Here is a 24,038-nt window from a genome sequence, read left to right as displayed (position 1 = left end):
ATGAAGACGTTGAAGAGTCCTGGGCCGAAGACAGAACCTTCTGGTACCCCACAGCTGGCTTGCCCAATTGCTGTTCATCTAGCAAGCATGGTGAAGAGCTGGCTAGGCTATGATTGAGGAGGCCAAGAGCAGCTTCTGGCGTTGTGGGGAGATGTGAGGGGAGCAGACCCCCCACCTCTTCTTCAAAAATTCTTGCTCTGCCACCTGGAGGTTCCTGGCCCCTATGGAGCCTCCCCAGCTCTGCAGAGCTTTGCTCCCAGCCAATGTGACAAAAGTAGATGCTTCCCTGGGAGTTGTGTTATTTTAACCAATTGTTGAATGCCGGCTTCTTTAACCTGACTAATCTCAAGCTCTTCCCTCCTTCCCTCCTTATCACAAGGGATGACAACTGCTCCTCTGGAAGTGCCCAGTAAGTCCAACCAATTTCCTTTCCAAGAGACCACCAATGTTTACAGCATGGAAACAGCCCTGTGGTGCAAAGCTGGCTGGGGCTGGGCTGCTGCAGAGGAACTCGCGCGGGGGGGGGGGTGTGTTTCAAAGCAGCCACCCCTCAGGTGCTAACGAGGGAGAAGTGTCTATCGGGAACTGCACTCAATGTGTTTCTCAGGGTCCGGTCCAGCTGGCCCCAGCATGGGCATAGGACAGCAGGCCGAGTGATCTGGGGGTGCTGCTAATGCAGCTGGGGGGGGGGCAGGCTGAGGAACTGGCTCACAGCTCTTTCCCTCCACTGGCCTTGAAAGGCAGAAGTTCCCTTCTTGGAAAAGGAACTGGCTATCCTGCAGGACACACTCACCCACCCCCAAACTCGCTGTCCTTCCACTGACAAACCCATAACAAACTCGCTGTCCTTCCACTCAGCACCAAGTTATCCGCTTTGTGGGGATGAGCTTTACGGCAGCCGTGCCTTCCTCCTCCATCCTTGCTCTCTCGTCTGTCAAAGCACCGCCTCTGACCACCAGCTGGCAGGGTCCCACCTTGGCATCTTCCTGGTTTTGTGGACAACTCTCAGAATTCCCCAGCCGCCAGAGAGAATCTTGAGAATCTGGAGGCTTGACTAGGTACAACTTTTTTCACTTTTGAGTTGTATGATGCCAGAAAGAGTTGCACAGCTGCCCCTCCCTTATGCCAGGAAACCGTGTGGGGGGGTTTTGCGGATTAGAATGGGAGAGAGCATGGTATCACCAAAGTCCTGGTAAAAATTTGAGAGCAAACAGCTTACAATTTTGGAAGCAAAACTAAATTAAGGATCTTCTGAATAAAAATGGTAATTGAACATAATGAAAAAAAGCCAAGTTCAATAAACTTCAGAGGAGGTTTTATCCACGGATAATTAATTCTGATGTCTTTCTAAAATGAGAATAATTGAAAACAGGGATTTAAAGTTGATTCATGGAGGCTTCCCAGAGATATTTATTATTGCAAGCCCAAAAGATCTGTCTGGGTTTTGTCACTAGGGATGACTAAACTTGGTATCCAGATGTTTATTTAAGTTGCTCCCACATAGCTCTGAAGTCAGTTAGCAGAAGGTTATCAGGGAATAACCCTGCAAATCGTTGACTAATATTCTCATTTCTTTTGCAACTTTGATGTTTTCTTTCGCTAAAATTCCTGCCCTTTGCCACCAGGGGAAAAATCTGCTAGGTTTGGAAAAGAGCAGCCTGAAGACATGGCATATATAATTGTGCTTTCAGTCCGAGGACAGCCAAGATTTTTTACCTCCTGTCACTAACCCTTGCAAAAATTGATGTGGTGACAATCTGGAGGAATTCGAATGGGGGGAAAAAGAACAAGGGGTCCAAAAGATTTTTCACAATTTAATCAGGAATTAATAAACTCCAGCATGAGTTTAGGTGAAATTATTCTTCCTTTATATAAAAAAGCAAAACAAAATAATCCAAAGATGCATTCATCAACAATCCGCAATAAAACAAAGATTGGTGGTAACTCAGGACTGTTAAGAGATGGACAGGCCAATCTCCCCCGGAGAAATTGACGAAGAGCTAAAGGCGGCCTCTGGAGCAGTGTTTTATAAACCTGGCAATGTTAAAATGTGTGGACTGGGGAATTCCGGGCGTCTGTGTCTGTTTGTATGTGTGTTTGTGTGTGGGAGAAAACAGCCATTGTTGTGGTAGGTTGCACCTGTTCACTTGCGAAGAGAAGGGTGGACGTATTGGAAAACCCCAAGAAGACTGAGTGGAAAAGCCCCCCGTCCCCTGCCCTGTCCGGAGCACCAGTACTTCAAACCAGTCAGTGGGAAGGAAGGAAAAGTAACCAGAAAGGGGGAGTAAATGAGCGAGGCAAGATTGTTGCAAGAAAGAAGCAAAATTCTAGAAAAGGACTGTAACTCTCCTACTCTTCAGGTTGATAACAAAGGGCAGGGACAGAAGACCCCCCCCCCCAATGAAACCCCGCTAAGGCTGCACTCTTGTCTGGAAGACATTCGTGTGGGCTGAACTATGTTGCACTTAAGATTTTATTAGGGTCACCCGGGCTCCACTCATGATCAAACAAGACCTCTTTAAGTGCCCCCGTCACTCACTGAAATGCTAGCAGGGCAAAAGTTAAATCTGAAACTCAGCTCCACAAAATGCCCACCCAGTTGGGGGCCTCCCTGTTAGCCAAGAGCAGCTTCCCCCAATGTTAGGGAAGCAGCAGAAACCCCTCCGGAATGAACGCCTGGACAGCTGCGGCCCCTTTCACGGCCAACTCTCCCACAGGACCTCTTAACCCAGCCTGCCCATCAGGCTTGTGGGATTTCAGCACCCATCACGGAGGCCACCTAGAGGCCCCAACTCTTCCTTCAGGGCCATTTGGGGAGGGCAGATGGGACATAGTGTTCCCTGCACCCAGAAGTAGAGACAAACACCCTCATGCGAGACAATCTTTTTTCCTCCTCCTGGAGATAACGAGAAGAGCCATACAGTGCACAAAGGCCCCAAATTTTAATGTAAAATTTAAAAAGTGTAGAAACAACTGTAATAAAAAGTATTGCAGCCTTACACTGTGTTTGTTTTGGAGCAACCCTCACCAGAGAAGGCTCCAAGGCAGCTACAAAATTTCTGCTGCTTCTGCATAGCTGATCTTCAATCCAGCACCTGGGAAGCTGTTTGCTCAGGCATTGCTCTCCTCTCCTAACGCTCGTGATGAGTGACTGTCAGGCTCGAGAGCTGTGCCAAGCACAAACCACAGCCAGGCTGCCCAACATTGCGCAGCTTTAGGCAACAGTGATGCTGCCCCCAGGCAAAGCACACTCCCGACGGGCTCTGAGCATGGAGAACGTCTTCAGTGCGGCCTGTTTCTTGCCTGCCGGCCGGTTCTCTTTGGAATCAACCCTCAGCTGAGCTGTCTTCCTCTTCATCCCTGACTTCTCTGTAGCCGGTCATCATCTGCCCTTCCGGCTCATAGTGGACGGTCTTAATCCCAAACCTTTCCGATAGCTTTTGGGCAGCGACCTTAGCTTGCATCTCCTACAACAAGAGAGAAAACTTTGCATCAGACATTTGAATCTGTGTCAGACAAAAAGCTAAATTAGGTTACTGCAAAGAAAGCAGACAGGTCAGAACTTTTTTCAGGAAAACATTGCAAAATGCAAGGGAGGAAAAAGAAAGGATTATTCATACTAAACAATGAGACTTTTGCCAGATAGTGAGGAGTCTTGGAAAACATCTGGATGTCAAAAGCACATCAGAATGAGAGAGAGCTAGAAGGCCACAAAGTCAAAGGAAGCTCCTTTGGATGGAGAAGTGGTGAGTAACTCCCCAACTTCAGAACTGTGACTTTTGCACTTTTGTTCAAGCACACATCGTAAAACAGATACATCACAGGGTAAATAAAGCCAGAGGTTTCATCGAAGGCTTTATAGAGTCATGTTAAAGCGAAGGTGTTCAGAGGAAGAAGTTTAAATATTCCAAAAGGAAGAATTTCTGGGGGGGGAAAGAGGCAGTAATGCTTGCAACAGATTTGATATTAGCTACTATATTTAACTAACCAAATCGGCATTTCCCCCCCCACCCTATGGTCACCAGATCCCCCACCCCCGCCTTCCCCCACTTCTCCCGATCTCTCCACCACTGCGGGGTGGGGGGAGACGGGCCGAGGTGGAGCCTCACTTCCCAGCCGCGCTCGCAGACCCTTCGTCTCAGACCCGGCCCCGCTCCCCGTCCGCACCTGCCGGGCCTCCTCCTGCCGGGCCTGGATGGCCACCGACTCGGCCAGGGGCAGCAGCCGCACGGGCGCGTGTCGCAGCGGGGGCAGCCAGGCGGCCGACGCGTCCTCCGAGCGCCGCTTCTCCCCCCGGGGGGCTCCGCCGCGCCGCCTGCGGGAGAACGCTGCTTAGCGAGGGGCCGAGAAGGACCCCGCGGGACCCGCCCGACCCCGCCATACTTACGCGCCGGCCCCGCGCAGGGCCCCCTCCGCCCCCAGAGAGAGGCCGGCCAGCGCCGCCGCCAGGGGAGCCGCATCCGGGGCGCCGTCGCTCCTCCGCCGCCGCTCGCGCTCCGCCACCGCCGCCCGCAGCCTGGCCGCGCATTCGCGCACGCGCTCGCCGCCGTCGGGCAACCGGGAAACCACCGCCCTGCAAGGTACCAGGCAGAAGCTGAGTCTGCGCGCAGCGGGCCGCCCCTCCCCGCCCGTCCCTCCTCCGCCCCTCACCGGTCGCCCAGCAGCCTTTCCTGCCGCAGGAGCATCTCCCGCAGCTCCGGCAGGCTCCGCCCGCTCAGCGGGTCAGGCTCGGGCTTCGCCATGCTGGCGACGAGGGACCGTCGACGGCAGCGGCAGCGCTCTTCTGCCACCTGCTGGGCGCCGCCATCTTGCCGGAAGCCGGTTACGGCGGCCGGCCGGGCCAAAAGATCAGAGAATTACGGCGCCCCTAGAGGAGGGAGCAGCGGGCTAGTTTTGAGCATGCGCAGAGCTGCCTCCGCTTGGGCCGATTGCCAGCTGTCCCGGGCCGGACGCCCCCTGTCGGCCCAGCCGGGCTTTCACCCCCGCCCGCCGGAGCCCCCTTGTGCCACCTGGCAGTGGCCTCGCCCAGGTCCCCACGCGCGTCCGCGGGCAGCGGCTGATCCCCAGCCTGGCCGAGCTCCGCGGCTGGATGTGGCGCCGCCCGCGGAGTTGTCCGGATTCGGATGCGCAGCCTGCAGCCGCCCCTGGGAGGCGATGCGGAGCAGATGCCCGAACGAAGGAAGCGATTATTTCGGGGTTCCTGGGGGTGGGGAGAGCTCTCGCCTGGGCGTCTCTCTCGGAAGGGGCTGCCTGCAGGGGCGGCTTCGGTTCGGCCGGATCCCCGGTGTAGCAGACCAGAGGAAGACTGAAGGGGGCCGTTCAGGAGCAACTCCACATTTCTTGTTTTGGGGAGCCTGAAAGCTCGTTCTTAACTCAGATTTCTATGTCACTGGTAGCAGGTTACGGCCAATTAGACAATTGTTGGTATGTGGCATTTATTGCATATGAAAAGCAATGCGATCTTACTAAAAATAGTGGAACAGCATAAAGAACAACAACTTTATTCAGGGGTCTGTGCATGGGACATGCCTTTAAAAGACCTTAAGGGATAAATGCTAGGAAATCTTGGTTTATAAAACAATGCAGCCATTTAAACAAACTTTACAAGCAGAAATGTCAGGACTGGCATGGACTGGCACGTCAGACCTGGGTTCAGTGGAGAGGCAGGTGTGGAAGGATCCCCTGCCAATAACGAGATGATGACCGATGTGCCCTGAGCTCAGAAAGAGGGGGGGGCCAAACCTTCACACCCCCCAGGCACAGAGGGAGGAAGGCCGTCCTTGCCGGGTGGTTTTACAGTCTTCCGCCATTAGCGTCCAGGAGCATCACCAGCATGGCAGAGCCATAAGCGCATGTCCGTGGCACACGGCAGTCTCTCTCAGGCCGCAGTTGCTGCCGGAAGCAAAGTTGTCGCGATGACTGTTTCTCTAAGAGAAGCACGAAGATCTGCCATCCTGGATGAGGTTTGGACCACGGAGCCATTTCCTTTCCCAGAATTCCCGGCCGGAAGCCTCTCGCACAGCGTTGCTTTCATCCTGTTCGTCTCCTTTGCTGGCCTTGCAGTCCCCAGGATGGCCCCGGTGCTGGAGGGCCTCAGTGGCGGCCCGCCCTGCTGCTGACCTCCACCCATTGAGCTAGCCGGCTGGGCATGGCCTCACTCGCAGGGGGCTGCCGGGCCCAGGTGGTGATGCTTGGAAGAATATTCCAGGACCCGCATGAATGGACGATAGGTTCTGGCTGGCTTGAGCACTTCGAGAGGTAGCTGGCTTCCATTTGGGGGGCTGTTGGGACAGAAGCAACCTCACTGTGATTCCCTGCCCAAATATTAGGCATGTGGACGGACTGAGCCCAGAAGGAGGGAGGCAGCTGCCCGTCAGGATGAGGTGCCTTTCAACTCTTCTCTCCGGCTTAAAGCCTTTGTAAATTCACTTTGGTTTACTCGGAAAACGAAAGAGAGGCAGCTCAGAAACAGCCCATCAAGCCAGGCAGCTCAGGAGGTTTCCACCTGCAGCCCCCTCTGAGTGGAAGCTGCCCGATGGCAAAGTGGGCAGGCTGGAAGGGCAGGGCTGAACCTGATGGCAGGAGGCCCCATGACAAAATGGGCGGGGGGGCTCTTGTCTGCTTGCCAGGGACCCCAGCCTCACCCACAAAGGGTGCCAGGGAAGCCCCTCCAGCCCCTGCTATGTCCTCTGGGGAAGACCACCCCCAGCTCCCTCCAGGAGACCCTCTGCAAAGGAGTCAGGCCGCTACCTGGCAGGGAGGTCGCATTCAACCCCGATCTCTCTGGTGTCCACCTCAGGCCTGGACTGGGTCTCCCTCAGGTAATCCAAACGGTCCTGCAGTTCCTTGTTCTGAAAGACACACAAGGTAGCCCTGTCTCCACCTTCCCTGCCTTCAGCCCTCCATACCCAGGAGCGGGGGGGGGGAAGGGAGTCTCCCCCAAGGGCGTCACACTTTTCATTTTTGCAAGGCTTCATTTCCCAGGTTTTCCTCCAAGGTGCCGGGAGGAGATGCCAGCCACGAAAGAGGCCCCCCATTTCATCCCCACAACAACCCTGTGAGGGAAGCTAGGTTGGAAGGGGGGGGGGCAGTGAGGGGCCCAAGGGAGTTTCACAATCAACAAGAACTGGAACTCGGCCTGGCACAGAGAAGCCGAGGATGGGTGGTGGTTCATCGTGGTGGAAGGAAAGTCAGCTATCATCTGCTGAGGGCCTTGAAAACCTGAATTCCACAGGCAGGAGGAAGGTGGGCCCAAGGCGGAGGGCAATCTAATGCGACTCGGGAAAACCAAAGCCAGCCGCTGGGATTAAAACCAGAAGAGTTCAAAGCAGCTGCAACAGGGACAGTGCAGGAAGAGCTGAGGATCGAACACGTTCTGACAGTTAATCAAAGACTTACCTCTCCCTCGAGGAAAGAGATTTTCTCTAAAAGTTGTAATGCAAAGATCTCCTTTTGCTTCAGCTTCCTCTTTTGCAGCTCTGTCTACGGAAAAAGAACAAAAACCAGTAACTCCAGACAATGCTGCAGCTCCTCCAGAGGACCCACTGGCGGGGGGGACGAGCAAAGCCTCTCCACAGGCCGTGATCCTCAGACGGTGAAACCACAGGCCTCAAAACGTTTTTCTGCAGAATACAGGTGGGTAATTTTCAAAATTACAATTGGGGCACAGGTAAGTATTTAGCACCAGGAAACAGAATTTGCTTTAGGATTCCGAGAATGACTCCAAAGATTTCCTTTTCTTTTTTGAGTCTTTTTCCCCGCCTTTCCAACGAAAGTGGCCAATAGGATCAAAACATAAAACTAAAATCATGAGATCAAATCCTACAGCCAGAAGGCAGAACCAGCATTGAGTGGAGGCGGCTGCTGATGCTTGAGAGCCCCTCCTGTCTAGGGAGGGGCCCAAGCAGATTGTTGCCCCTGCTGTGGGCCCTTGGAGGGTGCTTCCTTTGAGCCCTTCATGGCCATCCAGCAGCTTCAGAAGAGGAGGATTTGATCTCCACGGGACAGGAGTTCCAGGACGTCCCCCCCCCCTGCCCTGCTGAACTAAGGGGGCCTGTGGAGCAGGTCACCAACACACACACACACACACCGGCACACATCTTGACTTCCACAGGGGGGGGGGGGGAGAAGGAAATCCATTTAATTTATAAGGCCTCCCACATTGCCAGATTCCACCAGCGAAGTTGGGGAGCATCTCCTGGCCCTGCGTAGCTCACTTAAGAGTTTTGGACACGTCACGCTTCAGCTTTTGCAGAAACTGCTTCCTGTCCTCTGCCCTCCCAAGTTCTTTAGAAGAAAGTGCAAATGTCAGTGACAATACATTAGGGCTCATATCTCGTAACCAATATACAAGAGCAGAGATTTATTGGGCACCCAGACAGCCATTTGGAAAAGCTGAAAATCCCAGCAGTCTCCTTATCAGTAATTGGACAGACACATTGGCCTCCTAAGGAAATGCAGGCTAAATGAGCCAAAGGATGCATTTCACTGGAGCTGTTGCCACAGAACAGCTGGGTAGAGGCCTCCCCAGCCATAGGTGACACATCCTCCCCACTATCCGCGCCGGGAAGCAGGTGGGACAGGAAGCAGCCCAGAGGGGAGTTGGGAGCAGGGTGTTCTGGTGGAAAACAAGGGAAGAGCTGGGTGTGTGCATGAGTGTGCAACAGGGGGGGGGGGAGCATCAGCAGGGCCAGCCAGGGAGGGCAGCAACAATTCTGGCTCCCCCAGAATTGAAAGGAAATGCTTGTACAGTCGGGATTCAGACAAACACCCAACAGGACAGCAGCTCCTGAGGCTACAGTGAAATACACCAAACCCTTAAAAATAATGACCAGCTGGCAATTATTTTATCTCAATTAGAGTCATAGCAGCGTGGAATAATAACTACCCTTTCCTGGTTTGTTCTGTAGTCAGCAAAGTTGCTCTTTGTTGTTGTTTTTAATAAACCTATTAGCCCCTCCCCCTTTCGGCAAAGAAAGCTTTCAAAGCAACATAATTTCAAGTGGAAACAATTTATTAGAACTTCAATAACACTTTTTAAAATAAAAGTAGTTCACTGAAATACAGAGTTGCCAAAAGAGCAGCAGAACAGCTGACGCGAACCTTCTGTCTTTGAAGACTGAATCTCTGGAAGCCGGCCTGAAAAGCTCCCCCTGGAGGGTCTTCCAGCCCTCCCAATCTGAGGTCTGGCTTCAGCCTTTTAGGGTCTGGGGGAGGCTTTGGGGCCCAACCACCACCAATTTAGAGTGAAACAGCAAAGTCCAGAATCGGCAGGCTTTTCTTTGAAAACAATTGCACACCTTCTTATAAACAGAATTCCTCTACGTAGTAACTATATTGCAGCATAAGTCCAAAAGTGCCCTGGCTGAGCCTTTCGATGATTCTTCTGTGTCCCCTGGGTTTCTTCCACCACCAGTGCAACAAGGGGGCCAAGGGGCATGTTGGGGGGGGAGTGGGGAAAGAGGGAGGACAAATTGGCTGTTGTTCCCAGCACATCGGCCACCGAAGCAGCTTTCTCTGTCCTCATGGACCCTTTTGGTGACATTCTGCCATCTGTTTTCATGGCAATTTTCATTTCCTTGGGATTCATTCCATCGAGTCAGGCGTTTCCCTTGGATATCCTCCTCTTGCACAACAGCCAGGAAGCCCCGTTTCCTAGCAGGTTCTCTCTGGGCTTTGCCCCTCCACCGAGCCTCCTCATCAACTTTGGAGGCCATGCAGGAATTGGGAAGAGCCATTTTGGCTTTCATTGCAGAGCCTGCCAGTATCAGCTGGACCTTCTGGCTCGATATTATTACTACACCATTGGTAGCAACTCTCCAGAATTGCATGCAGAGAGAAGCCTCTTTCAGCTTTTGTTACTACAAGTTTAAAATTAACGGAAGGTGTCCTCCAGAGGACACCCAAAAGCAGAATGCTGCGTAAGGCGAATGTGGAGTGGAGAAGGAGAACCAGGGATCAGTTTAGACCGCTAAATGTTTATTAATACAAGTCCCTATTTATGCAAACATCACCAGCACAAAAGGAATTGTTTTACTTCTGCATTTCGGTCTGCACAGGTGCTCTACTACGTAATCCAATTCCGCCTGAGAATCTCAGAGCACCAACGCTCCTTCCACTGGGGGGGGGACGAGGGACACAGCTTGACCCTCACACTTTCTGAAAATGTGACTGTCATTGCAAAGAGTTGCTTTTAGGTGATGAAACATTTCAAGCCGCCATTACAGCTTTCCCTTCTGTACACAGCTTTGGCTTAAGCCTTGCTTCAGGTTTCACAACGGGAACGACACAAAAAATATCACAAGTGCTTGACGTGTCGTCTCTGGCCAATATACCTCTGTGTGTTCTCATTCCCAGTCAGGCTTTGTCTTTTGGCCTCCAAAATAGCAGATGAAGGTCACCCCTTTTTCGGCTCCATGTGAAAGGGGAATGCTGAGACAGGATTTTCCCGGGTTCCGCCTTCTCACTGGGCGTTCAAGAACCCTTGTCAAGGTAAAGCCTTCTGCAGGACTCTCACGGTGTTTATGGCCGAGGGTTTCCTCTTGTGGAGCTCAGATTCTGTGCGGACTGCCCGTCGGAACGGCCGTCCTACCGCACTGGACTTTTCCAGGTGAGCTACAGTATCACAATCCGGTTTGGTTTCTTGGCACCCGAGTCCCTTTTCTCCATGCTGCGTAATGGATCCTGCCCCATTTTGTGCTGGGTGACCCCCATCTATCATCATCGTCCAATGAATCTGAGACTAAAGGTGGAGAAGAGCTCATGGGCCATAACCTAGAGACAGTGCGATGCAGTTGGTTAGGGGAAGGTCGCTCTAAAAGTGGACTCTGCAAACAATCTCTCAAACAAGGAGCTTCTTTCCACACCTTCCTTCCAGGGACATCGTGTCCTCCCTTCTCTAAACCAGGCTGAGGGGGGAAAAGTACCCGAACAAGGAGCTGAGTGTCACTCCCTGTAATCAGTCACCACCACCTTGGTTCTTCTTCTGTCAGTCTTACTAAGTGCCAATTTCATATCACAAAGGTTCACAAAATACATCAACTTCTACTCCCGTCTATTCTGATGAAATAGGCTGGAACTTCTGGGCACTTGAGGAAACAAAACGTAAGAAATACCAAGAGAAGAATTTTGCTTACATGCTGCTGGGAACCCTATCAAATGCTGGACCTGGCAGCTAGTCTCTGGCAGGCCCCCAAATGCTCAAACTGCTGTGTTTCAGAGACGCCTCTCCCACCGCAGACCTTTCCTGAATTTTTGGAGAAAGCCACGAACCCAGCAGCTCTACTAAACCCTGATCTGGATGTGCGCATTCAAGACGGCCCTTCTAGAATTCCTTCTGGAAACCTACCTGAGGTGTGAGAAGTTCACCACAGCGCAGGAGAAGCTGTTTCACTTGGATGCTAATCTGCTCCTGGAGTTTTTCCTTAGGAGCTGTAATCATCGTGTGACCTTTTCTATGGACGCATTGGCAGGTTTTCCGCACAGTGTGTGACTCACCTCCTCAACCATGTGCTTGACTTTTTTCTGCTGACACAGGACCATGTCGTCCAGGTGCTGGATTCGTTCTCGGAGGCTGTCAGTAATTTCCTCAAGTCTGAGAGACCTGACGAAGGAAATAGGCCCATAAAGAATCAACCGGTTCATGAAGGGCTTTCAAGTTTCCCTTTTCTCTGCTAAGCTTTCTCAGTGATCCTGCACTTCCTGCTTCTCGTTTTCCAGAATAGAGTCCAGCTTGGACTCTTGGTCACTGTCTCCTTCCCAGGCCTGCTCAAACAGACCTTCCAGGATGGGAGCAGGACGTCCAGATATATCCCTCTTCTAACTGAGCAGAACCAGAGAACCAGAAGTCCAAGTCCCCAAGAGGTGGTCTTACCTTGGTTGGCTGGACTGGTGGTAGAGACCCGCTCCTTGTCGTTGCATTTCATGCTCCATTAATTGCTTTTGCAACTGATGGCGTTCCTGAGGGGATAAATACGGAGGAAAATGAATGCATTTGGCTTTCATCAATGACTCGGCCTCCCTCGGCAGCCTTAATGCCAGCCAAGTAAGTGATGCCGTTGACTTTTCAAAGCAACGTTCAGTTACCTGCCCGGAGACTGGCAGAGAGCCACATTTCACATCTCTCTGTCAAAGATATCATTGCAGTCTGTGAATGTTGTAACTTTCATACACCTGTTGTCAATTTATAGATTCCAAACAAAAGGGGGAATTTCCCCCATTGCCTTACAATCCCCCGTGAATCTTCTACAGCTTTACAGGTTTAAATTCGTGGCTTTTTTCCCCTTCACTAAAGTGGGGCTGGGTGTGGCCAGTGCGTGAGGCATCCGGCCCGTCGGTCGCAAGTTTGACACCCCTGTTCTAGAGCAAGAATCTATTCAGGCAAATTGCACGGACTGCCCTCTAACAGCCGTTCAAACCATGGGTTGATGGACTCCCCATCATCCCTACTTCCCTGGAGCTGCACATTGGTCCTCAAATAAAGAAATGACTCCTTCAGTCCTTAATTGAAGGAGTTAAATGATAACACAATCATGCTGTGAAATAAATTAACAACGATACAATGAAAAACTGATATATCTATGAATTGAATACTTTAGAATTCTTTTTTGTTTTAAAAAGGATAAGGATAATAATGATTTTATGTATACTTGATAGAGGATTGGTGATATAATGTATAACGTTATATCACCAATCCTCTATCATATTACAATGATATCTTGTTGTTGATAAATAATTTTAATAAGGGAATAATTGAAAATTGGTATATATACGTAGTGACTATTTAGAATATTTTGTTGAAAAATGAAGGAATAAGATTTCTGTTTGAATGTATGATGTACCAAGGATAATAATGAACATAAGCATACCTGATAGTTGATTGGTGGAATTATGCATAATTGAAAATAGTGGTATACAAATATAAATGGTTGGCAAAAAAATTTTTTTCTATCACATGGGGATTATATAAAGGTATACTGTTATCAAATAGACAATCAAGAATGTAAGGGAATTATGATTTATTGGAAAAAATAATAATACTAATTGTAACTGAACATATACTGTACGATGAAAGTGAGGAATTTAGTTATACTAGATGAAAAATCTGTGATGGTAAATGTTATTCGAGAATACGGATGTTAAAACACCTGTAACCAAACGACAGGCTGGATGTGATGATGCTTTTTTTTTTTACTGTTGTGTGTATGTGTTGTCTATGTCAGTGTTTTTCAACCTTTTTTGTGCAAAGGCACACTTTTTTTCATGAAAAAAATCACGAGGCACACCACATTAGAAAATGTTAAAAAATTTTAACTCTGTGCCTATATTGACTATATATAAAGTGTTTTTCCCACGGCACACCTTACACTATGTCACGGCACACTAGTGTGCCGCGGCACAGTGGTTGAAAAACACTGGTCTATGTAATAAAAATAAAAATTTATATTAAAAAAAATAAAGAAACGACTCCTATAGAACAGAATCTCAGCAGGACAATCCTGCTCCTGCCAATCTCTCCTACAGACCCCATCTGTCAAATAAAGGAGAGAAGCAGCGCTGAAAAGGCCTCTGAGGGGTCCGAAGGCCTCAAGCAAGGAAGAGGAAGAAGAGAGGAGAGAGAATCTACTACAACCAGTTCCGCAGCCCTGCCCTTCCGGTGGCCTGGATTACCTGGCCAGCAGGACTTGTTTTCCTAGGTAAATTGTGAGTTCCTAAGAGTAACAGGTCTGCTGACACATCGTTCTGGTTTCTGAAAACTTATCCTGCTCTGCAGCATTGTTGAAGTGGTACAATCTTTCACCCACCTACATTGTCCATTCCTGCCCCAGTTGGTGGACTCGAGAGCTACTTGGAGGCTGGTCCCCTCCCTTCCAAGAATACCCCATGGAAATGAAGGAAGAGCAGTCTTGGGGGGAGGGTTATTTCCCCCTCTCTGCCTTCCAGCTGCAAAAGGGATCCACCTCCGAAGCCATTTGATCAAGGAATAGACACAATGGCCTCTCTAGAATACGGAGGAAAAGGATGAAAAGGGCTGTTTCTGGCCTTCCTGCTACAGATGTGAAATATTGTGGACTGAAAAAGTTCAGGGGATTTTAATCTTTATTTTGCAAAGTGCGAAGAGCATGGAATAAATACCCCCAACACCACCTGTACCTCTATATTTAGAAAAAGACTTAAGTGATGTCCTTACATTTTCCATGCGCTGAATGAGTCGATCCAGCTCTCCAATTCGTTGATCTTTTTCCTGCAAACTTGTCTCTGTAAGCCTCATCTTCTTATTGGCATCCTCAATGGCCATAAGTAAACGATTCGTTTCCAACTTCCAAGAGAAAAACACACGAGATCACATTCCCCCCGACTGGCAATTCCAAGGCCGCCTGGCTTCTAACTCCAGGTGGTTCCCCCCTTTCCCCAAATCCTAAGAATTGCCTGCAGCAACAAGAAACAACCCATTCCTGATCTTCCACAAAAACCATACCCGCATTCCTCCTGGCAAGACCCCAAACCGTAATTTATTCCCAACGATTTTACAGTTGTTAAAATCTCCAGGGAAAGGAAGTGAATTCATACAGAATTGCAGAAAAGACACGTCCCTCTTACCGCCCGGTTCATCTGCTTATTTTAAGTATGTGTTTTCTCATAGCTGGGAAACCTGAGCTTTCTTCTCGGCTAAAGTCAGTTTAACTCATAGCCGAGTTTAATGAGACCGACTTCCAGATAATATGCACAAAGCCACCACATTCGCACATTCCTGGGTTTGCTTAGGGATTCTTATTCCTCACCCATTATCTTTATCGTTTCTAAAACTTTTGGAAAGTCGTATTTTAAGAGAGGAGATTCTGCACTAAGTAAAAGGTGTACATCACTCTTCTGTACAACTGAAAATTGTACAAAAGCACAGGTGTCCTTTACACACTCCAACAAGAGCCCCATTCAAGCTGGTACTTTAGCAAACTGAATTTCTACTATTAATCTTTGGGACGTTGAAAACTGCTGTCCACAGACTGCAAACAACCCCAGAATCCGACTCTCCACCCTGATTTGCACTAAGGGTGGTGGCAGCCCTTCCGAAGGGAATGCCAGAGCATCCCACGTACAAGGAGTGTTTCCTTCTCAAGGGAATGCTTCCGTTCTTCTTCTTGAAGCTTTTCCTCATACTGACTGTAGAGTTTCCTGGTCATCTCTCTCATGACTTCCGCATTTGCTTCCTGGGAGCTTTCCACCTATTTAAAAGAACAGAAAGAAAAGTGGGGGAGGGGATTCCACTTAATGAAACAAATGCAAGGCAGAAATAGAGGCCGCCCATAGAAAACCAGCTTTGTCTTTGGCAGCCAAATGGATGGGAGTAAAAGGGGGGGGGCCTCATAAGCACCCCGCCTTTGCAAGGCTCCTGCTCCCCGTTTACACAGTGGGTGGACTTCAAGTGGCAGAAGGAGCGCACGGCCTTTGGGTTGTGATGTGGCTTCTGTTCCTCTTGCCTGCATGGAGTGGAGTGGAGTGGGGGGGGGGGGGAGAAGGAAATGGGGCAGATGCCTTCAAGCAAAACCTGGTAGTTGCAAGTTGAGAGCTGAATGAAGAAGCCTGAAATCCCAGATGGCCTAAAGGGCCCTGGGAGCAGGAAGGTGGGCCTCGCCCGATCAACCCTCTTTGCTTCTGAGCCAGAAGGCTTCCAGCCAGTCCGTGGTTTTGGACGGCCCTCCCAGGAGCTGTTGTCCAGGGCAGGAATTCCTTCTGCTCACCTTCAGACGGAGCAGTTCATTTTCCACCTTGGCCGTTTCCAGTTGCTTCTGCTTTTCCTTCAGTTTTTCCATGGATAATTCATGAGTTTGTTTCAGGTTCTGTATCTGGTCACGTATAACTGTGTTCTCCAAAGTAACATCAACTAAGGTTTTCTGAAAAGGTGTGCAATAAAATACAAAATTATTTCACAACTGCTTGACAAAAGTTAGGATGAATCCTTTTCCCCCCCCCAGATGCACCTTTGGGCAAGAACCGCAAAGAACGAACTCTTCTGGCTTTCTTAAGAAGGGAAATGTACCAAATGCACGTTATATTGGAGGAGGGCAGCAACTCATCTTCTAGCTTAAATCCATCCACTTATTTAAACCTGCTGACTAACTCCAGGGGACTCTGGGGGATGAATGACCCCAGAGACATCCTTAAGACTTGAAATGGGATTCTGTGAGTGGAGGGAAGGAGAGAAGCAGATACACCAACATTTCTTGGGAGCTGGGTGGGATGCAAACTGAATAAATAAACAAACATCCACCTTGCACATTTTCTGTTTATTATGTTTGTATACTACCATGTTAAAACACACACTCTCAGCTGTACGGTCAATTCTGCCACATGTTTAAATACAGCACACTGACCTTGCAAATTCCCAAGTGCTAGCAAATAAAACCTGTGAGTTAATTAAATTAATAAATCAATACCCTATCTTTGGACTAGTACTGTGAATAAAGCCTAGGAATTTTCAGTGCAATATCCTTTTATAAGCCAAGCCATTTCTACAGAGCAAGGAAGCCAACTTTCAGCCTGTCGAATTTCAGATTCAAACTTTTCCCTCTACGGACGGACGGGGCTGTGGATCAGGCCCTGCCCTCCAGAGACCCAACAGAGTGTAGAAGGAGCTTGGGGGGGGGGTGTTTCCTTACCTGCAGCTCAATGGATGCCGAGGTTAGCGAACTGCTCATTTCGCGGAAACTCTCCAGGGCTGCCTCGTGCACCTGGATGTGGCCCTCTAGGGATGCCTGCTCAGCATGTGATACCTGTAGAAGAAACGCCAGGCTTGAGTTTCAGGAAGCAGGAACTGCATAGGAGCAACAGGCAGGTTTGCGTTGGAACTAACCATCTCCATCCAAGGACTTCCACTAGAAGCCCATAAAAGAAAAGGCAAGGTTGGTACATTTGCCAGGGCACAAACTGCCGGCAGGGAAGTGAGGCTGGAGCCTGTTTTGGCAAAAAGAGACACACCATCTTCCTCTGGCAAGCTGCTGAATCCATAGGCTCTCACTAACTGCCCAAGGAGCTGCTGCTGCTGACCATCCGTGGCAGTCCACCCACATCTGGCAGGGACAAGAAGCAGCTCCATATATCCGGGGGTGGGTGGGGGAATCCCTTTAAAGAGACACTTTAAAGATTCAAGTATAAATCCTAACCCTTGAGGAGAGAGATAAGGTTTCCTGCCTAAGCAGGGGGTTGGACTAGAAGCCCCCCAAGGTCCTTTCCAACTCTATTCTATTTTAAATTCATGAGAAATATGTGAGGTTACACCAGTTCTTGCGCTCCGTATTGGAGACCTGGAACAGAGGTGGCTCTTTGGCATTTCAAAGGAAAGTAAAGCAGCTTGAAGGTAAGAGAAGCGGAAATCTGCAAGCCAGGCCAGGCGGTGCCAGGCTGCCAAAGGAGGGGTCTTCTGCACACTGAACGGGCACATGCCACAATGGCCTGCCAACGCAAGAGCCATCGGAGTGTAAAGGATGCTGCAGGAAAGGCGATCCATATTTTCCATAAAGACAAATCCGTTGATTGCTTTGAAAAACGCCTGATTGGCCAAGGCCCGTGTGGATCTAGGCCAGCGCGGGAGGAGTCTCTTCGGGAAGCATCAACAAACATCAGTTTGGTAAGAACTGGAGCTGGAGGGTCAGACCCCCCAACACGACGGTCCAGAGGCACAAAAGCACCTCTCAGAGTGGAAAGGAGGAACTTGGGTGCTCAGCCGCCATTCAGGCCCAGCTGCTGTACGTACCGTCAGCTCACTCGAGAGCGCCTGGATTTTACGCTTCATTTCATCGTATTCTCCATACATTTTGTTTCTCACTCTTTCCAATGTCAATCTCACCTGGAACAGAAAGGTTACGATACATAAAATTCTTCTCCATGCTAGGTAAATAATAATTTTCAGAATCTAAATAGTCAAAGGTTTATAAAAGCAACAGGAAACCAAAGAATTTAAGAAAATCCTGGCTGTTTCTTTCTCCTATCTGAGGCAGGTTTAATCTCAGACCTCTCACAGCTTAAAATGTGGTTCCTCAGCTGAGACCAGGAGCCCCATCCCAGGGCTCCCCCCACCCCCATTCACAGAGCCAGGTGACGTCTCCGCTCTTGCCCCACTGCCTCCTCAGAGGGGAGGGAAGCCTACACCTGAGCGAGAGATGCTCCCCATCTGCCTTGCCCCACTTGGAGCTTCTGGCCCCCGTTCTGCTCCTGAGTCTGGGGAGGCAGATCGGAAGGGAGCCTGGGGCCCCTCCACGTGTTGATGAAGGGTGTTTGATTAGAGAGGGGCCTGCCCTGCGTCCAAGCCTCTGAAGAGCCTCAGGGGCAGAGGGGGCAGAATGTAGCCCTGATGCCACCTGAGATTGGCCTACAGACAGGGCAAAACCTAACGCGGCCTAAGGCCCCTCCCCGCACTCCTCTCTACCTGGTGGCCCCCCTGCAGACCCGCAGGTCACCTGCCAGGTCTATGGGGGAATCTGGTCAGTGAAACATGCCCCAGGCATCCAAATGTATAGCGATACTTTGCAAAATTTAACGATATGCAAATTATATTCCAGACAACAAGTTGACTTCATTTTACAATTTTGTTCCGACAGAAACCAGAACTGAATGCAGGGAGTAATGAGTGTGAATTGTCCTCATCCTGCCACTGGAAGCAAAGGCACCAGAGTGCTGGATGGAGAAGGAGAGAAGGAAAGGATGGGGAAGGGAGCAGCAGCCGATCAAAATCCTTCCTTTCCTGCAAGAACATTGTATGCAAATGTGACTCACATCTCGTATGTATCTCATTTCTTCTTTCAGTTGGTGAGCTGACCATCCATAAACCACCATTTCTTTGTTGTGATTGTCATCGGAGCGGTGCACTACACCATACACAACACCATGCTTTAAGTCCCCAGCAGACAATCCTCCAGGCGCTTGGTAGAGTTGCTGTCGGAGTATATTCAAAAGTTATAAATGTAAAGGAAAAGTAACACGTAATCTATGACTTTTTCTAACCCACCTTCAATTTCATAAGGCTCCTCAAGATAAAAGGATGGAACTTTTTAAACCTCAAGGAATATGAGCAGAACGTGGGCTCGCTCCTAAAACTGCTCCGGACATCAGTGGGTGGCACAGCACCAACATCAGCTCCCTCCCCGAGGCTGAAGGGATCCTGGGCCAACGGGGGGGGGGGGGGGGGAAGGTCTCTAAGGCAGTGTTTTTCAACCTTGGCAACTTGAAGATGTCTGGACTTCAACTCCCAGAATTCTGGGAGTTGAAGTCCAGACATCTTCAAGTTGCCAAGGTTGAAAAACACTGCTCTAAGGCATTGCTGGAGGGCAGCAGGCTGAAAGGGCTGCTCCCTGCCTGCCTCCCTGGGCAACAGCTGGCGACCCCCTGGGGCTGGCCTAGGTGGTCCTTCAGCTGCATCTTCCTCTCTGAACACCTTCCGCGTTTCCATCATCGGTCAAAGCTGGTCGTACTCTCACACCACGCTCTGAACTCACAGACCAGCCACCCAAGGAACAAGAACAGCTCTGGAGCGTAATTTAACTGCTACCTTTTAAAACTAATTTGTCTTCCTCAAGAAAGGAAAATCTACACCTACTTTGTCAAAATGTTCTTGTTTCAATTCTGCTCCTCTGCCCTTCCGGAAGCTCCTGCAGGAGTTGCCTTCCATGCCCAGAGAGCATTTGACATCCAATTTTAATTCATTGCCTAAAAGACCAACTCAACAAAAGCTCCTCTGTTGCAATATGTGGGCACAGTCACCTGCTTGCCTAATGGCACTTAAGACTCATTGTGTGACATACGTTGTTTTGTTTAGATAAAACGTGCGTGTGTGTGTGGGGGGAAGGCGTTTCCAGATGAACTGGGTGGAGAGCCAGATGCAAAAATAAAGTTTCATTTCCTGGATAGTTTTATTTGGTCTCATATCCAACACTTGACTATAATGTTGATAGCTAAGAGCTCCTCTCTGGCACTCAGGAGTGAAGTGGCTGGAGGAGAGAAGAGGAGGCCCAGAGGTAGGTGCTCTTCCGAAGAAGAGGTACAGAACGAGAAGTCCTGGCCCTGTTCAAAGGATCACATTCTTCCCACTCAAGATCGCCTCAAGATAGTTCAGCAATGAGCTATGTTTACACAAACCTTTACACAGAAACACATCTAATTAAATTCTCGCCTAGGAGGAGCCCTTCTTGAACATGATGGTGCGTATCCGTAGGATTCCTCTCTAATCCCTCTTCTCCAGGCAAAGAGCCATTTACAGAGGTTTCCAGCGACCCCCACGGCCACGGGGGGGGGGGATAATACTCCGGACTTCCTGATTTTTAAAAAGTATTGAGGCTGATAAGGGGATGTGGGTTTTGGGGTTCTCTATGGCTGCCTTCTGAGGGCAAACACAACCGAGGCCTGGATGAATAAAACAGAAGAACAAATTTGGAACATAATTTTGATGTAGGATTTGAATTCATGCAGCCATCTCTGAATCCTTCTCACTACAGGACTGTAAATGTCAGGTTAATAGTATAAACTGTGCGGCAGGATTTTAATAAAATCCAAATCTGTTAATTCAGTTCGGCTGATTCCCTCCCCCAAATGCTACGTGTTAAGAGTGAGGAGGGAAGTATGGCGACTATTTCCAGTCCTATTAAAAAATAAAGAGTCTTCCCAGGCAAGGTGCTGTTGTTTGCTGCAGCTCAAGAGGGCAGCTGTTCCTCAGGTCAACAGGAAGGTATTTGGCTGCAGAAGCAAAACTTTCCTGCGGCCACTGGTGGAGTCGAGCTCCCTGCGGAGCCGAAGGCCTGGGAGATGGTGCCCGGAGGAGATCTGGCCTTGCCACTCCTTCCCCAGCATTCCTTCCACCTTTGGTCCGCCCCCTTGGCTTTCCCTCCCCACCACAGCACAGCCACCCCCATTTTTTCTGTCTGAAGGCAGATCAGCACTTCAGGATCCACAGAGCAGCCTCCAGAGTGATCTAACCAGATTTCCAGTAACCTTTGGCCCCGTTGGCTGTGCAATGCCCCAGACATTTCCATCAGGAAGAGGGGGGTAGAGGTTCTTTCTTGGCCCAGCAAGCTCTGCCATCTTTACGGTGGCTCCTCTGGGTGGATCTGCAGACTGCCCCCCCCCCAATTTCTATGGCATCACCCCTCCAACCCAGGGAACAAGAGGGCAGTAACATCTGTTCAGTACCCAGGAAGCACAGAAGCCAGTTCAGGAGCCCCACCCTGGCCAGCCAGCATTGTCTCTCAGAGGGCAAATTACTGCTGTGTTGCTAAAGGCCGACTGGCACCAACAGAGCACAGGGATGTCCACGTGACCTCACAAAGCCATGGGTGTGGTGACAATAAAGCTGTTAGAAACTTCACAGGATGATTCTGCTGCGTGTTCCAGGTGGGGAAGAAGGGAACTCTCTGACTTTTGCCTGGCACATGAAATCTGTGCCTTGAAAGCTCCTCCTTGCCACAAGTGGGCTCCTCCCGGGCTTCTGCAGGAGCCTACGGACCCTTTCCCACACGCTCTTTCTCCAATTTAACTCTATTATTACGGGCAATTTCTCCCCACCGTACAAACAGCAATTAAGTCAGGAAAGCCACTCAAGGGGAAGAACTAAATAATGTCCAGTCAAAAGGAGGTTTTCATTCAAGGTCCAAACTTCCACACCCCCCCTCAGCCGACCCATCTGCCTCTGGTGACGACCCCGAAGGGCCTCTCAAAAGGGCCTCAGAAATCATCCCCTAATCAGGTCGAATTCTAGATGATGAACATTTTCAAAACGAAGATCCAGCAACAGCTTTTCCTTCAAAACCACCTGGCTTAATTAAAAAAAAGAAAGCCCTGAACATCTTTGGATGCATTTCCCCCCAGAGGATGAAGGAAATTTCCACGAACAGCCGAGAGTGTTTCTGCCACAGGATCTGCCCTCTGGGAGAAACGCCCATCCACAAATGTTCTGGGCTTATTTTCAAGTGGCTCGTTTCAAGAGGCCCAGGCCACTCGGGGGGGGGGGGGGTCCTGTGAATTGCTGCCCTTCACCATCTCACCTTTGGGGTCTTTTCAGCCGTATTTGTCCCTCCTCCTCCTCCTCCCCAAGGCAGCCAGCTTTCTTCCGCAGGCAGAGTTAAGCGCAGCCGACAGACGTTTGCCTGGAGGACAGCAAAGGATCTGCTTACCATCTTCCTCTGCGCCCTTTGATTTGGGGCAGGTAAGCAGCGGAGGTGAAGGGCAGCTCAGCTCAGAAATGGCCACACATTGTCAAAGGGCAGGGGGTCGTCTCTGCCAAGCATTTTCTCCAAAACCCGGCTTGTTCAGCTTCAATTGATTAGGAAAGGCTCTTATGGAATAAGGAAGTTTTATAAATAAAAGGAGAAGCTCTCTGCTTCTGCAGCCATTTTGCAGAGAAGACGTTGGGGACCCCAGGCCCCTTTGCAATCTTCACAGACAAAACAGCCTCATATTTTACTTACTTACCTTGTTGGTTTTGGGGGAAACCTGGATCAACATTCCGCCTTCAGTTCCACTAAAACCCAACTTGCCAGAGACTCTTTGGGAGGGGAAAAGTGGGAACCAGCGCCTGGCAGCCTCCAAAGAGACCCGCCTCCCCCGAGGATGCCAAGAGCGCCTCCTGCCCCACACGGCCCTCTCCTCCCTGCCAGCCTCGGGCAAGGGCAGCAGGCCAAGACCCCCGTTGGAAGACCCTCCCAAAGCCCCCGCCTGGCCTGCTGAAAGACCTCCGGCGCGCCCCTCCAGGTCTGCCTCCAAAGGCCTCCTCTTTGGGGAGCCGCTGCCGGGCCACGCCGCCCAAGGCGCCGGAAGGCTGCGGGGGTTTTCTGCCCCTTGGCCGCCCCCTCCCCGCCACCCGGAGCCCACGTCTTCACCGGGGCCCGAAGACTCGACCGACGCGAGGGCTCCCGGCTGCCAGGGCCCCTCCCGGGCCCCTCGGGGAAAGGCAGACCGGCAGGAGCCGCAGCGGAGGGAGCGTCTCTTTGTTGGCCGCGAAGTTTGACCGGTCTGGAGCAGCCTCCCCGCCGCTTCTCCGCCAGGGTCCCCGCCGCTTCTCCGGCCACGGATCCCGCCCGCCCGCCCGCTCACCTTCCGCCTGCTCTGCGGCTGCCTCGGCTTGGTGTGGGTCACCGTCAGCCCCGAGCTGTAGCGCAGCATCTCGGCCGCCGCCGCCGCCGCCTCTGCCTGCCCGCTCCCCGCAGCCCCCGCCACGGCTGGCGCGGCGCCTCCTCGGGCCAAGTGAGCCGATCCACCGCCCCGCGCAGCAGAGGAAGGGCGCTCGCCCCGCCCCGGACCGCCGCCCCGCCCGGACCAGCCTCGCTGCCTCCTCAGCTGCGGGGAGAGCGGCCGGTGCCTCTTAGACGGCTGCGGGAAGGGCGCCCCAGCCTCGCCTCGGAAGGCTGTGCAGGGCGTCTCCCCTCGGCCAGCAGCCCGTCACGGGGCCGCTGTGGCCGGGCGGTCTCCGCCGCTTCTCCGGCCGAGGAGCCGGGGCCCTTCAGTGGGGCGCGCAGAGGTCCGGCTTCGGCCCCGGGTCGAGAAGCGACGGCGGCCCCAGGCTGAGCCCCGGGCTCTTCCCTGCAGGCCGGCCCAGCCCCGGCTCTTCCCCCCTCGGGGTCGGCTGGGAAAGTCAGCGGGCCGTTTGCCCCAGCTCGGCCCTGTCGGCCCCGGCGGCGTCAGAAGGCCCGGCTCCTTAGGGACGACGACGACGACACGGGGCAGGCGGCCGGAGGGGCCGTGGGGCTGTTTCAAAAGGAAACTTTGGGCTCCGAGGGAAAAGTGGCAAAGTCATTTCAAGGCAAATGTTGCGTTTCAAAAATGCCCCCGGCTCTTTGTCCCAGGAGGCTCCCCCGCTGGCAGGCAGGCCCCAGAATATGAACTGAGGGCAAACCGCCCTCCTGCCTGGCATTGGTGGATGGTACCTAGTTTGGGCAATGAAATGTCTCCACGAAGAAAACAGGCTCAGCCAGCACCAAAGACCCCCCCCACCCCCCCACCCCCCCCCCCCACACACAGACTTCAGCCTCCAATATAGATTTTATCCTCCCAGGATCAGA

At 51.2% G+C, this 24,038-nt stretch overlaps 1 protein-coding gene across 1 annotated transcript; it reads right to left on the bottom strand.

The window, feature by feature from the left end:
* Window positions 1–1,851: 1,851 nt before the first annotated feature.
* MYZAP (myocardial zonula adherens protein) lies at window positions 1,852–23,242 on the bottom strand. Its single transcript, XM_087707130.1, has 17 exons — window positions 23,074–23,242; window positions 22,026–22,127; window positions 18,769–18,927; window positions 17,750–17,842; window positions 16,656–16,769; window positions 15,738–15,890; window positions 15,096–15,221; window positions 14,189–14,317; window positions 11,873–11,958; window positions 11,497–11,602; window positions 7,399–7,482; window positions 6,751–6,851; window positions 6,159–6,281; window positions 4,651–4,845; window positions 4,388–4,573; window positions 4,168–4,315; window positions 1,852–3,467 (listed from the first exon to the last, which is right to left on the bottom strand). The coding sequence occupies exons 1-17, from the start codon at window positions 23,140–23,142 to the stop codon at window positions 3,327–3,329; spliced, it is 2,115 nt and encodes a 704-aa protein (XP_087563256.1). The 5' UTR covers window positions 23,143–23,242; the 3' UTR covers window positions 1,852–3,326.
* Between the last annotated feature and the right edge of the window lie 796 nt (window positions 23,243–24,038).

Source organism: Thamnophis sirtalis, unplaced genomic scaffold, assembly GCF_051295495.1.
Source record: "Thamnophis sirtalis isolate CommonGarterSnake01/CBP01778 unplaced genomic scaffold, rThaSir2_p1.2 scaffold_2, whole genome shotgun sequence".
In the NCBI taxonomy this organism is placed as follows: Eukaryota; Metazoa; Chordata; class Lepidosauria; order Squamata; family Natricidae; genus Thamnophis; species Thamnophis sirtalis.
The sequence above is the reverse complement of the archived record's forward strand: the minus strand, read 5'-3'. Positions and strand labels throughout refer to the sequence as shown.